General features: G+C 49.2%; 1 protein-coding gene across 8 annotated transcripts in view; it reads right to left on the bottom strand.

The window, feature by feature from the left end:
* Positions 1-15,197, bottom strand: part of IRAG1 (inositol 1,4,5-triphosphate receptor associated 1) — a 178,313-nt gene that overhangs the window by 76,439 nt on the left and 86,677 nt on the right. For 6 of the 8 annotated variants that reach the window (XM_049713589.1, XM_049713588.1, XM_033404521.2 and 3 more), the window contains one exon: positions 1,672-1,829. The exons of the other annotated variants lie outside the window; for them this stretch is intronic. In XM_049713589.1, coding sequence (XP_049569546.1) covers positions 1,672-1,740 — 69 coding nt within the window. In that variant the 5' untranslated portion in view covers positions 1,741-1,829. The remainder of the gene's footprint in view (positions 1-1,671; positions 1,830-15,197) is intronic. 8 annotated transcript variants of the gene reach the window in all.

Raw genomic sequence — 15,197 nt, 5'->3', positions numbered from 1 at the left:
CATTGTGAGTAAAGTGGAAGGGGTCAGGGATGACCACAGCAAGAAGTGGTCCAGGGCTGGGAGGTGGGGATGCTAAGGGGACAGAACCTGAGAAAGTTGTGACCTGAGGATAGGGAGCCGTGACGTTTGAATCCGGATGTATTTTACTCTGTGTTGTCCTTTGCTTCTTTAAACTCCAAGCTTTCAGTAGACTAGGAAATTTTTTTGTTGGTTAAACCTTACAGTCCACTGTTGGCAACTCTTTGGGGAAACGGTCCACACGTGGTAGGGAACAGCAGCTGCAGGAAGGGAGCAATAGCAGAGCACACAGTTCGGGGAAGACTAGATGTCACCCATGGAGGAGCAGAGGAACAGCTCAGAGCCACTGAAAGCAACTGGCAAGCAGCACCTACCGTAGCCCAGGACATTTCTGGGAGCGGGGCTCAATAAAGACCTGAGCTGGTGCCTGCAGCCAAAGGCATGGGGGCTTGGCTCGCTGTCGTTTCGAAATTCAAGGGCTCTCCAAGGCTGCCAAGTTCTGCAACATCTCAATCCCATGAGCTCGGGATGTGGGGATACAAGAGGCCATTCTTTTCTAAGCGTTTATTATCTTAGTTCCCACAGTTATGATGTGTAAAGAAAACAAATGTCATCATAACATGAAACTATTCACTAAGAATCTGCCCACTTGTCAAATTAATGCTCACTCGTACAAGCTTCCCTCACTTAACAAGTGTCTATCCCTCTGGCTCAGGGCAGTTTGGAGAAGTGTCAGATACAACAGGATGATATAAGTTCAGTGCAAACCAACTGCAAAGTTCACGAAGTTCACAAAACCATGTCTGAGAACTTCACGTACAAGGTCTTAGACCAATGAGCAGCAGATGTAGCCGGACCAGTTAACAAATGGAGTCAGAATTGTGAGGATGATGGCAAGATGGGTTCTTCATGAGGGAATGATTTGAATATTGAGGGATATTGAAAGAGGTCCTTAGGAAAATGAATGAACCCTTTAAATATTAAACAAACAGAATCTCTTAATGAAGGTGCTATAAAGTAAAATGTGAAGGTTGTGATAACACATGAAAAGCTCATTTTGTTGGCATAAAAAATATACCAATACCAAAGTCAACGCACTTGATTAAGATTCTTTGTTCATTCTAAAAGTTAGCATATAAGCTATATTTTGTAATATGTACAGCTAAAAATAACTTGTCTTCACCATTTCATTTGTACAATACAACCTCAATGAGCCCCTTTAATTCACTTTCATCATTTCCTTTTTTATAATAAAATCTCACTGAAACCCTTTTTCACTATTTACTGAGGAATTTTGACCTTCATTTCAAGTGGATTCACTTTAAGTGACCTGGTGCTTGTGCCCACGACCCTGATACATGAGGCCTTCCATGCTGACGGTCCTCCTCCGAGCCTCTCTCCATCCTAGGAGGGTGGTGTGACTTCCCAGGGGGCCTCAGTCAGACACAGCCTACAAGGTAGCACTCTCAGGATGTGTGGGGACCTTGGTCAATTCAAACGACCTTTAGGTATGTATTCCTCGGCGTGGAAGCCGCACACCTTCCCCAGGCCCACTGCAGCCTGCACAGGCTGTCAGCAAACCATGTGGCCTCAGCCCAGGGCGCTTGGCGTGGCCCGGGCCGGGCGGGCTGCAGGCAGGGGGGAGGCACTTACTTGGCCGGCCGGGCTCTGGGCTGCCTGCGGCTCTCCAGGGGGCTCCTCGTCCTCGGGAATGTGGGGCATGGCAGCCTCCTGGTGGGAGTGGCTGCGCGTGCCCGGAACCTCCGCTGCGTCAGCCCCAAAGATGCTCCAGGAGGCCTGGGCTCCACAGGCTGAGGAGACGCCAAAAGGACAAGTCAAATCCACTCCCATCCCTGACCCATGCTGGGTCCCGTTTCCAGGTGCCACAAGCCGCGGAGAGAGCCTGCTTGAGTTTGCATCAACAAGGGCTAAAGTAGGCGAGCAGAGGGCGTTTGGAATTGCATTTCCTCCTGCTCCCTCGCTCTGTTTACAAAGTCAGAGGTGACCCAGAGATTTTGCATCTAATTTGGGCCATACAGTAAACACAGCGATCCCAGAAGGGAGAAGAGTGCTTCGAAATCCTCAAAGCCATGGCCGATGGAGGACACTCCATTGGGAGCCAGACTTGGATTTGTCAAACATGTGTTGAGCAGCTACCGGGTGCCAGGCACCATCCTAGGAGCGTTACCGACATCACCTAAATTAATCCTCACGATGGCCTCTGATGCAGGCATCACTCTTCACATTTTATAGATGAGAGAACTGCTTCAGAGAGTAGAAGTCACTTGCCCAAACCATACAAAGAATGAAGCATTTGAATCCAGATCTTCCTGATTTGGAGGCCACTATACCACACCGCCTTGCTTGGCCAGGTGGGGGAGCAGGAAAGGATGGTGTCTCCCAACTTCCTGCCCCATGGCTCACCTCATGCCCTTCAGCAGCTCTCCTAACCCTCAGTACAGGGCTCTCTCACTTGAGGACAGCTCTCATTGGACCTGTCAGGCCTGCTAAAGTCATCAGTCTGGAGGCTCAGCCAGGGTGAGTCTCCTGTGCCTTGTGCAGTGCTTGCCCTCAGCAACCTTGGGTTGCTTCCCCAAAGCTACACTTAACCCTCCCCATAGGGTAAGGCCTGGCCGGGGTTGACTCCAGTCAGCATAATCTCATCCATCTTGCCTCAGTGACTGGCTCAGGGATAGACGATGGGTCCAGCCTAAGCCAATGAGCATGTGGCAATGCTCTGGGACCCAGATGCTTTCTCTTGCTCCGGGTGGTAGAGTGTGCAGATGTGAGACCTGGTGCTGCAGACGCCATTTTCCTTCCACGAGGAAGGTCAGACTGAGGAGAAATCTGACACACCCAGAGGAGAGCAGACCCAGGAGATCTGCAGAGAAACGGAGCTGGAGCCCTGATCAAAGCTCACCTGCAGCTGAAACTCTTTCTGAACTAGCCAGTTACAGAAACAATTAAGTCTCTTAGTGTTTAAGTCAGTTTGAACTGGGTTTACTTGTAACTACTAACTTGTAACTACTTGTACTAACTTGTAACTACTAACGACTGTTACTTGTAAGTACTAACTGCGCTTTCACACTTTCATGTTTCTTGCCAGTCAAGAGGTGTAGGACCAAAATCTCTCCAATAAACCTGAGCCAATGGGTCTGGCTCCTCTGCTTCCTCTTAGAAAAGGGGGCCAGTCATGTCAGGTCTCCATCTGGAGAGGCAGGAGAGCAGAAATAGTAGATAGAGCACAGGCTTTGGAACCAGATACCTAGATCTGAGTCTTTACTCTGCCACTCACTGGCTGTGTAGCCTTGAACCTTTGCTTCACCTCTGAGCCTTGGTTTCCTCGTCAGGGGAACAGAGATAAGAATGCCTCCCATGTGGGACTGTCCCTAGGATGAAAAGAGACAGAGCACCCAGCATGGAGTAGGTGCTCACAGAGGCTACCTGCATGCTGTTCTGCAGCCCAGAAGGTCCAGGGGGCTCTGCCTGGGCTCTTCCCACCCCTAAACTCCTTTAGGTCCCCTGCCCTAGGGGGATGGATGACACCTCCAGGGACCCGAAAAACCAACAACCGGCCTGGTTCTGCAACTTCAGAGGTTCCTTGAAGGAGCTGCTCTGGGAGACAGCAGATGAAAGGCACCAGAGGCAGATGTCATCCTCAGACCCTGCCCTCGGCTGCAGTCAGGGGGCTGCTGGGACACACACAGGGCAAACGAAGGACATTGCCATTTACTGAGTATCCACTATACCCTGGGTCCTACGCAAGATGCTGTCTGCTGGAGGCTGCAGGAAGAGAAGCCAGGAAGCCCTGCCATCGCCCAGGACACCAAGTGTTCTTCCTGTACCACAGAAATGACTTGCGAAGGCCCTAGAGCCAGAGTGCTATGGTGCAGCTCAGATGTGGCATCAGCCACAGCTCTGACAGATGCCCCCAGCTAACACACACCTCTTGACTGAGCTCCCTGAGGCAGGCAAGGGGTCTTATTGATCACGGATACCCAGAAGTTTCATCCAGAAATGCTTGTTGACTTGTATTTAAAGAACTGGAGAACTTTAGCCCCGGAGTTTTAGTCATTGTGACCACCATCTTGGCTTTTGTCATTCTCTGCGGTGGACAGGGAGCCCTATTCAGCTCTGAAACAGTTGGGGTGACCCCTGCTGGTCGGCTCAAGAAATCTCATTTCAAGAAGATGATCTGTGAGCAGAGTCATTCATTCCTTCACCACCAACACTCACACCTACTCTACCATAAGGATGATGAAAATGTGGTCTTGGCCCTCAAGGAACACGGAGTCCAATGGTGGGAGGAAGTTGGAAAACAAGATTAAGAGGTAAACACTTTGGAAGTGAGAAGCTGCAGGATCCCAGAAAAGGGTCCCTAACTCCAGAAATTGGGACGAGTGGAATACGGTTTTAGGGAAGAGTCCACGCTAGAATGGTGTTTAGACTGAATCATGAACACTGAAATGCTGACTGAATTTCTCTGAACAGAATAGCTGGAGGCCTAGTGGAGGAGGTGAGACAGGACGGTGGGTCATGGCCACGAGGACAGATTTAACCTGGCTCTTGGGAATGAGAGCTCTGGGGCCAGGGCATGCTGTGCCTCCCAGCTCAGGTTGTTTCTGTATAAGTAAACTCAGCATTGGGTTTGCCCAAAGGTGAGCTCTGGGACTGATTACTATCACCTTGACTTGGATGTCAGCCACAGTGACAACAGTGGTGCTGGGCAAAGCATATGGTAACAGAGTTTGAGGGTAGCAAAAGAATACCCACAAACCCCAATTGTACCAGAAAACTGCACTACACATCCAAAGAAAACTCTTAAAATGATGTGTGATGTGTGTGCAGCTCTCCAGGCTGTCTTTTTTTTTTTTTTAATACTGTTTTATTTTATTTTAATTTATTTATTTTATTTATTTACTTTTGGCTGCATCGGGTTTTCGTTGCTGCACATGGGCTTTCTCCAGTTGCGGCGAGCGGGGACTACTCTTCGTTGTGGTGTGTGTGCTTCTCATTGCGGTGGCTTCTCCTCTTGTGGAGCACGGGCTTTAGATGCGCGAGCTTCAGTAGTTGTGGCACGAGGGCTCAGTAGTTGTGGCTCGCGGGCTCTAGAGCGCAGGCTCAGGAGTTGTGGCACACGGGCTTAGTTGCTCCACGGCATGTGGGATCTTCCCGGACCAGGGCTCAAACCCATGTCCCCTGCATTGGCAGGTGGATTCTTAACCTCTGCACCACCAGGGAAGTCCATCCAGGCTGTCTTAATAGGAGTATGGTTTCCAAAACAGTGAAGCTGACAGTTCTACTTTCCTTTTATGTCTTAATCTACATGAAGTGTATTGTGCTCTGCATGCTAAGAGGGATTCAGATGATCTGGGACATGTTCAAAAGAGGGGAAGCAGGGGCTTCCCTGGTGGCGCAGTGGTTGAGAGTCCGCCTGTCGATGCAGGGGACATGGGTTCGTGTCCCAGTCCGGGAAGATCCCACATGCCGCGGAGCGGCTGGGCCCGTGAGCCATAGCCACTGAGCCTGCGTGTCCAGAGCCTGTGCTCCTCAACGGGAGAGGCCACAACAGTGAGAGGCCAGCGTACTGCCAAAAAAAAAGGGGAAGCAGGACAAGAATTTGTGTTTAAAGAACTAAAGACCTTTAGCCTGGAAAAGAGAAGGTACAGGAAGAAATAAAACCTCTTTGCAGATATTTGAAAGCCATTCATGTAATTCTATTGTCCCCGAAGGGTAGATGCATGGCCAATGACTGAAAGGTGAGATCAAGGCAAGGGAAAACTTTCTAGTGGTTGGAACCATCGGAAAATGAAATGGGCTACTCTTTAAGGTAATGAGCTCCCCATTCCTGGGAGAGTTTCATCAAAGGCTGGGGCAAGGGTCATAGGATTCCTAACCCACTTCAGGGGCCTTTTCCAACCCTGGGAGTCCCTGAAATCCTGATCTCCTCCTAATCACAAAAAACCACAGATTTGAGGGCCCCATCCCATAGGATTCTAGGACCATGGAATTCCAAAGTCGCATCAGAAATACCTCCACTTCCTTTCCTTCACCTCCTGCTCTTCAAGAAAGACCTTAAGTCAGTCCCTGGGTCAGAAAGCAAAGTAAAACAGAAACGAATTAAGTCAGACAAGCACTAAGAGGTGTCAGCTGCTGCAGGATAAAGCAGAGTGGAGGCTGGCTGAGGTCCCACCCTTGACAGGATGGAACCCCAAGCCCCTCAGGGGGAGCCCCAGCAGCCCCATCCTCCCAGGCCATTCCCACGCTGTTCCTGCCCCATCGCTTTCTCTCCCATCCATTATTGTAAACTCGCTGCTTAAAATAGCAAGGTAAGAGCAGAGTCCCTCCCCCAGGGTGACATCTGGGTTCCTCTGGAGCTCGTGGGCACGTGGACCTCGCATCCATCACAGCAAAGTTTAGAATATAGTCTCCAGGAAGTGGTGATCTAGAGCAACGACCCAAAAAAGGAGAAAATATTTAGTGATGTTTGGTCTCTGAGCCGCTCCTTCTTTAACCCATTTTCAGGGCCCTTCTTGCTGCCTCTCCAGCTTGGTCAGCAAAGCGTTAGGTGGGTCATTGCCAAGAGCCATCAGCCCTTTGGACTCTACTCTTTCTGCCCCCAGCCAGCGCTTAACTATACAGCTCGGCCTATTTTACAGGAAGGAAAACTGAGGTGCAGAGAAGTGAAGCAACTTGACTGGTCCAGCTACCTTTGTTCCCGGCACAAATTATCAAAGCCTCTGCTGGAATAACTATCCAATGATTTGTGTCACCGAAAAGGCCAAAAGCTTCTAAACCACATTTAAATATTTTTATCTGCCCCTGGTTATTCATTAAAGAAAGCAAACTAATATACTTTTATTCCTTTTTATTCATCAGATATTTCTAGGTCGCCTACTGAATATCGGACACTATGCGAGGTGCATTTCAGATGCTATCTTGTTTATTATTTCCATTTTATATATTAAGGAACTAAGGATCAGAGAGCTGCAACAACTTGCTCAAGACCACACAGCTAATAAGTGGCAGGCCAAGGATTATAACCCAGGCTAGTTTGATTCAAGGCCCCTCATCTCTCCCCTCTTCTACTCCGTCCCCTCCACCAGGAGGTCTGCTAGTATGTAGCAGCTGAACGCCACAGGGGTTCTCGCCGTCCTGCAGGGGAGAGTTGCAGGGTGCATTCCCAGAGGGGATAAGATAGTGGTGGGGCAGGGGAGAGGAAGCAGCAGGTTGTGAGGCTAGGGGTTTTACAGGGACAAAAGAGCGGGCCCACTGTCAGGGGCTGCATGATCCCCACTATGTAGGGTGGCAAGCGTACCCACTCATCCATCCATCAGTCTGTGGGTCCATGCGTTCAACCACTCAACTTCTTAATCTTCTATTTATACAACTGTCCATTAGTTTGTCCATCCTACCTTTCACCCCAGAAAGGCCCACACTTGTTAGTGAGTAGCAGAGACTCTGCCCCTGGGAATAGCTGCTGTAGGACCCTGTGGGCTGTGGGGAGAGGGCAGGAGGGGGCTGTTCTGACAGAGCAGCCGTAAAGCACAGGCATGCCCATCCACAAGTGGCAGAACACCTCCATCCTGCCCATCTCAGTCATGGGAGGGGGGTGGCTTCCTGTGGGGCTGCCTACGTGCCAGCAGGCACAGGGGCCAACATTAAGAGTCATGATTTCTCAAGGGCCTTTACATCCCCTTTGGTGCTCTCAGCAAGCCTTGAGGTGGATAGTGTAAGTACTATTATTCTTAACATTATGATTAGTCTCATTTTACAGATGAGGAAACGGAGGCTCAAAGACTTGCCCTAAGTCGCATCACCCATGAGTGGCAGTGCTGGAAGTCAACCACAGGTCAGTCTGACTCCCCAGCTCCCTGCAGGGCCAAGTCCACTAGCTCATGGGTGGCATTCTTGGTAAGCAGTGGCCTCTTACAGTGGCCCCTGGGATGCCTCTCCCAGAGCCTTGTGACCAGTCCAGAAGAGACCAAACCCCGCTCTGAAACCACAGTGTCCCAGGAGCACAGCCTGCAAACTGAGTGGCTCTCACGTTCCCTCTGTTAAGCTTTGGGTGTCGGAAGAGCCAGAGGCCCTTCTGGGAAATAATGAGTTAACCTAGACTCCACTGACCTTTCTGGAGTGACTCAGAATTCTCAGAAGGGAGGGTTTTTTTTTGTTCTTCCAGCTTTGAATTTTTGCTTTCATTTTAGCAGCACAAAGAATTTGAAAGAGATTAAGTTGCTATTAATACCACTGGTCTATCTCTAGATGAAGAATTCGATGGAGGGAATTGTTTGGGGTGGCTGCACACACATCCCTCTCAGTCCCTCTGCAAACTCAGAGGATGACAAGGAGGCCACTGGAGAAGGGCCAGTCCTACCCCTGCTCCCATCCGACAAGCCTAGACAGGGGCAGGGACTTGACCAAAGTCTCACCTGTGAGTGAGGAGCAGCCAGAGAAGGTCCCAGAACCCTGCCCCCCAGCCCCACTACACATGTCAGCCTTCTGGCTTCTTATTTTGAAAGGTTTGCTTTTAGTAAATAATAAGCTGATGTGTCCATGCTGTGAAAGCAGGCATCCCTTGGCAGTGCCTCTGACCTTGGGTGAGTGAAGATGTTCCCAGCTCCCTGTGTCCGCCCCAGGCAGCACTGGATATACCTGGAAAATCTCCCTGGGCATCAGAGATCAGCTCAAAGTGCTAAGAGGTGCCTCTGTGGGTTCCTAGACCTGGCCAACTGCGGAGCTGAGTCCTGTACCCCACAAGTGAGTCCAAGTTGGGGTCTCCCTCACAATAGCCCTATCTTGCTTCCTAACCTTGAGATGCTGTGAGAGGGCTCTGGACCTTGGCAGACTGGGTTCTAATTCTCCCTCTGCCTCTTTCTTGCTGGATTAGTCTCCTCTTGGCCTCAGTTTCCTCATCTGTAAAATGGAGGCATACATACATAAAATGTATGTACATACATTTTAAAGTTGTTGTAAGGATTAAATTAGGAAATACACGCAGGGTGTTGCACAGACTATACCCTCAATGAGTTCCTTTCTTATTCTCTGAATCGGGCAGCTGAGTTCTCTGAGCTGCGGCATCACCAAAACGCAACCAAGGCCCAGAGAGTTTGGTGTTCATCCTGGGTGGCAGAGTTCTTGGCTTTGTTTCTGGCAAGTTGAGGAGGCAGAGTCCTGGCTTGGCCAGGGCTTCTCCTCTGTACTGACAATCAGATAAAAGACCATCAAACATAATTGGAATTAAACCCACCAGGGGCCATTCACTCTGCTGTTGGGCAACCAGTGGCTGCAGTGGTGGGTTTACAGAAACAGCATGCAGTACTGTGGTCAGCCCCAGGTCTGCACTGTGGTCATCCAAGCTCTGTGTGGTGGTCAGTCCTGGGTCTACGCTCAGTTCTATGATGTGGCCTGTCCCAGATCTGTGCTGTGGTCAGTCCTGAGTCTATCTGGTTCCAAAGACCCTGACCTTTCTGCCACCACTGTGCTGACTCCCAAAGCACAGAGGCTGTCATTCTGCAAGGGAGAGATGAAACCTAGCTTGAGACCTGGTGCAAGTGCTCAGGCTGCACAGGATAAATGGGAGAATGGATGACTGAAGGGGGCACAGTCCTCGGCATGTCAGTGGGAGCCCCAAGTTTCCATCCTGAAAGCAGATTTGGATTGAAAGGAGGAGTGGAGAGCAAGGGTGGGGTGTAGAAGGGTAGAAGGAAGGGGCCTTGGGGGCAACAGAGAGGGGAGGATGAGGGACCGGAAGGGACCCCCTCAATGACCTCTCCTCGGCACCACAACCCTTCTGGTCCAGGGGCTGGGAGTACAGGGGCTGCGGCCCAGCGGTGCTTCGGCAAGGAGTCCCTGAGCACTCCCGACACTCTGGCCTGGAGTCTGCACACTCTGGCCACGCTCTCCAGTCCCAAGGGTCTCTCACGGGCTCTTTTGGCTGGGGGTGCCTTCCTCCCCTGATTCAGAACCCATTCTAGCCCTGAGGGTGAGCCAGCATCTGCTGAGACCTGTGCCAGGGCCATACGCAAGAGGGGAGGCCAGGTCAGCCCTCAGAGGAAGAGCACAGGAGTGTGCACGATGCTCAGCTGCTGGGGGAGGTGCAGGGGCTACTCAAGAGAGGTGGCATGTCTGGAATCCTAACAGACTCCTTGCTTCCCCTCACATCTCCTTTCCCCCACTGCCCTTCCCCTCGGGCAAACAGGGAGGCCATTCTGTGCTCACTGCCCAGGAGGGGGGCTGGGGGCAGTTGTAGCAGCAGGAGATAGAGGAAAGGGAGTCTATCTCTGCCTTATATATCACAAAGAACTAGCCCTTAGGGAAACAGGAAGGGCTCAGTGCACAGAAAAAAGGATTTGGGCAAAAACATCCTAAGTAATGGTAAATCTCCCCCCAACCCAAGACTAGTAAAATTATGGGACAAAGGAAAGACAGGAAAAGTGGAGAGGAAGCAGTGAGAGGGTAGACTCTGGTGAGTCCCTGAGAACGGGGCCTGTGCCCTGCTTCCCTGGGGAAGTGGGAAAAGATCCCCAAATCTGAGAGCAGAGAGGTCTTGGGCCCCATTTCCCAGACAGAACCCAGAGGAGAAGACCCCAGAGAGAGGAAATGGCTATTTGATATGACTTGATAGATGAGGCCTTTAGCCATCCTCACAGCGGGTAGGGTGGGGAGCACAGGGCGGAGAACACAATCATTTCTGTGCACCTAGGAGCAGACAGTTGCTAGACCTGAAGGTGCCTTGAAAAGGCAGGTTCAGAAGTTACCTACTAAGCAAGGACTGACAGAAACAGGAGGATCACCTTGTCAAATGATGGGCGCCCTCCTCACCCCGACTCTCTGGCACTCAGGAAGCCCCTTGGACCTTAGATGCCACTCTGGAAGAAGGGGAGGGTTGGAGAAACCCTGAAATGCCTGGGATCCATGTTCCACACCCCCTGAAAAGTGGTCAAGTCACAGCGAGAGCTCTATCCACCCCCAGCCCCGGCCTCAGCCAGGACAGGAAGTAAGCCAGAACATCTCCCCAGCTTTCCTCTCCAGCTTGTTCACTTTAGCAATTCTTTTTTTAAAAACTAAGTCCACTTGAAAAAAATTTTTTTTCTTCTTGGAAATATGTGCAATTGCTTAATCGGAGGCAGTTCAAAGGCACAGGGAACAGCAGAAAAGTATCTGAGCCCCCCTTTGAGCTCCCAGGAGAAATAAATCTCTCCCAGTTCTCTTTGTTCCAGGCCACCCAGCAGCCTCTTCCCTGAGTCACTCACTCCAGAGTGACATGAGTCATTGTCCTGGGGTCAAGGACCACATGGTATTCCCGGGTCTGCAAAACTGACCAGGGCACCAAGGGGCCATCAGCAGGGCTTGATGCTGCCTCTAATCAATGGAGGGCCAGAAGCTGCCTCCTAGATTCTGGGCCTGGTCCTACCTTCCCCAGGTGTGTGGCCTCAGTGAGTCACTGAGCCTGTCTTGGGAAGGAGGTGGATTTTTAGGCCCTTCCTTCTTGTACTTTGTGGGAACTTCTCCAGTGGTATGCTGGTGCCTGACTGTGTACCTCTTCCTAACTCCACATTTAGTGATGTTGAGTTAGTAACTTAAAATTGGTCATGATGGGAATATTTATATCGCAGGAGTCAGCAAATGCTATATATCAAAGTCTTTTTTTTCCCAGAGAGCCAGCTGTTGAACATTTACCAGCACACTACTGAGCCCTTCAGGCAGCTCTTCCCATGTGCACTATGGTCCCCTCACACTCACCATGTCCCAGACAGAACCCATCATTTCTTCCTGCCCCCAGCCCTACTCTCCCACAAGCCCACTCCTGTGTACTAGCGAATGCACTCAAGCTAAAAACCCAGCAGTCCTCACTCCCCACATTCAGTTCGCTTCCGAGTCTTGTCAATCCTAGTTCAGGTGTCTTTGCTCACTTCGCTTTTTCTCGTAGCCACCATCCCAGCCATGGCTCTGTGTGACCTGGGTCACTACAACAGTCTCATTGGTCTCCTTACCTGTGGTCTGGTCCCTTCCAACCACCATCCACAAGATGCCAGAGCAGTCTCTCTAAAACATAAATTGGATCACCCTTCCCTTTTTTATAATCTTTGAGATTATAAGAAATCCTCACTTAGAACTGGTCTCTTTTCCCATGTAACCAGTTCTAAGTCAAGATTCCAGCCCCTCTCCCTGGCCTCATCTCTTGTTTCAGCCATCATACACCTTATGGTCCAGCCACGATGAACAAATAGCCAACCTTCAAACATGCCCTGCTTTTTTATAACTTTTGCATGATCCTCTTCCTTATGCCTGGGATGCCTTCCATCCCCTTTCTATACCTGACGAACTCCTATTCATCTAATTCAAATATTCTTTCCTTCATTCACCCTAGAAAAAATTTCTCCCTTCCTGTATTAGTTTCCTATGGCTGCTGTGACAAATTACCACAAACTTGGTCTCTGAAAACAACACAGATTTATTATCTTACTGTTCTGGGGGTCAGAAGTCCAAAATCAGTCTCAGTGAGCTAAAATCAGTATCAGCAGGCTGTGTTCCTTCTGCAGGGTCTAGGGGAGAATCCATCTCCTTACTTTTCCAGTTTCTAGAGGCTGCCTACATTCCTTGGCTGGTGGCCCTTTCTCCATCTTCAAAGCCAGCAGTGTAGCATCTTTTCTCTTCTCTGACCTCTGCTTCCATCCTCACATTTCCTTTTTGTCTGACTTTGTCATGCCTCCTTCTCATAAGGACCCTTGGAATTACACTGGGCCCACACAGCTAATGCAGGATGATCTCCAAATCTAAGGAACCTTAATCTAATCATATCTGCAAAGGTCCTTTTTCCATTTAAGGTAACAGGTTCCAGGGATTAGGACACAGACTTCTTGGCGGGGAGCAGGGGAGGATTATTCAGTTTACCACACTTCTCTGTTCTCCCAGAGCAATTTGCACAGGCCCCATCTCAGCTAGAATTTGAGCACCTCAACAGCAGGGACTATACCTTATTCACATTTTTATGACTGTTTTAATAAATATTCATATTTTTATGACCCACATCCAGTACAGGGTGAAACACATAATGGCCACTCACTAGATGTTGGCTGAATTAATTAATGAATGAAACCATATCACTAATAAACAGATTAAGAAGGCTTTGCTTTAATTGGCAACTAGCTTCTGTAAAAATAGGATTCGTGTAAAGGCGACAAATTCAGATCCTTCAGGGGCCAGGCAGGTGAGATGAAGGACAGTCATTATGGGGTGTGGCTGACCACAGAGCACAGGTACCATCTAACTGGGGCAGTTACTATTCAACTGGGGGGGGGTCATGAAAAAAATACCCATCTTTGTTGGCTAGATCTCCCAATTTTTCAAGAAAAGCCCAAATCCCAGATGTTTAAGTATGGAATCTCCCAATTTATAAATGCTAAATGTAATTCAAAAAGTTAGAGAAACACCATGCGGGCCAGACAAACACATCCCTGGTCAAGATTCGGTCTGCAGCTACCAATTGCCACCTCTGGTTTATACCGTGAGAAAATGTTCTCCTGGGCTTTTCCTGCTCATTAATCTAATCCAAATCAAGGCCAATAAGCAGGGCCAGCTATGAGCACTATCTGAGAAGGCCAGTCAGCTAAGCAGAGACTGGCCCTCTCTACAGACTGATGAGGCCCCCTCCCATGGGCTCTCTGGGTGATGTGTGATTCTACAGGCCTCTCCTTGCTGTCCAGGCCCTGGAGCTGCTGCCTGAGGAGACGGGTCTTTGCCTGGCCTCAGACCTTGGCCTCAGGGAGCCAAGCCCTGCTCCATGCGGAAGCATCTCCCCAGTCCAGTGGCCCTGCCCCTGGCAATGATATCAAACCAAAACAGCCCAGAATTGGCAGCAAGCATGAGACGTGGTACAAGGAGAAAAGCAGGGATTTGGGAGGGAAACAGACCAGGTCCCATCACAGCTCTGGCACTTACAGCTCAGTGGCCCTTGACAAAGCAGTGAACTTCTATGGGACCAGTCTGCTGTTTGTAAGAGGGGGTTAAGCTACTTCTCTCAAAGTGTTGCTATGAGATTTAAATAAAATAGGCATGGAAAGTATCCAGAACATAGTAAATACTTAAGAAGTGTTCCTTTACTCACATCTGGGAAAGAAAATACTGATAACACAAATCACCTGTGCCTCATGCAACAGAGGACTTGACTTAAAACCTAGATAATGCTCCTCTCTGGGCTTGGTTTTCTGGGTTTCCAGCCCACAGCAGATTAAAAACAGAAGACACAACTGACCACAAGGAAGGAAGCAGCCACACTCTGAAGAGCAGACACAAGCACTCTGTGTGGCCCAGACCCTGGGGCCATTGGACAGCCTCTTAGACAGCCTCCCAGGCCCTGCATTCATCCCTGCCGTACAGCCAGCATGTCCACGGTGAGCATGGATGAAGCAGAGTTCCCACGTTGGCTCCTTGGGAAAGACTGGAGAGCAAGTTCCATTTTAGAACGTCTCCATCCAAAATGCTTCAAAGGCGTAAAGGTTTGATGTTTTAGACATAGTCATTTTTGTTCGAATATATTGGTTGGGGGGGAAAACAGCTGGCATGATTCTACTTTCATTTAAAGATCATCTGTATTTATATATATATATTATATATATATATATCTTATGTGAAATATATGTAGATTAATATATGGCTCTATCTGTTCATGAGGGTGGGGGACAGAGGTCAAGATGGTTAAAACCCAAATGTTAAAAATGGTTATCTTCAAATGGAATTATGAATAAATTCAATGTAATATCTTTTGAATATTTATGTCTATATTTTCCCATTTTTTTCTACAATGAGCTTGACTTACTTGCATAATAAATAATGGCATTGTTAAAAGAAAAAAAAAAAGATAGTCTCTTTGGTGTCCTGAGAAATTAAAGGGAGCCACCAGGAGCGGCCAATCTGAAAAGCCAGGAACAGCACCCTACCACCTTGGGAACTTTGTTCCAAACAAAAAGAAAATTTCTTGGGAATTCCCTGGCGGTCCGGTGGTTAGGACTCTGCGCTTTCACTACCGAGGGCTCAGGTTCGATCCCTGGTGAGGGAACTAAGATCCCACAAGCCACGTAGCACAGCCAAAAAAATGGTAATGATAAAGTAAAATAAAATAAAATTTCTTCCTTGATTTGGCAACACCCCATCCCCAAACAAACAAACAAACAAAA

This window comes from Orcinus orca, chromosome 8, assembly GCF_937001465.1.
Source record: "Orcinus orca chromosome 8, mOrcOrc1.1, whole genome shotgun sequence".
Classification (NCBI taxonomy): Eukaryota; Metazoa; Chordata; class Mammalia; order Artiodactyla; family Delphinidae; genus Orcinus; species Orcinus orca.
Note: the sequence above shows the minus strand (reverse complement) of the source record. Positions and strands in the feature narration are given on the sequence as shown.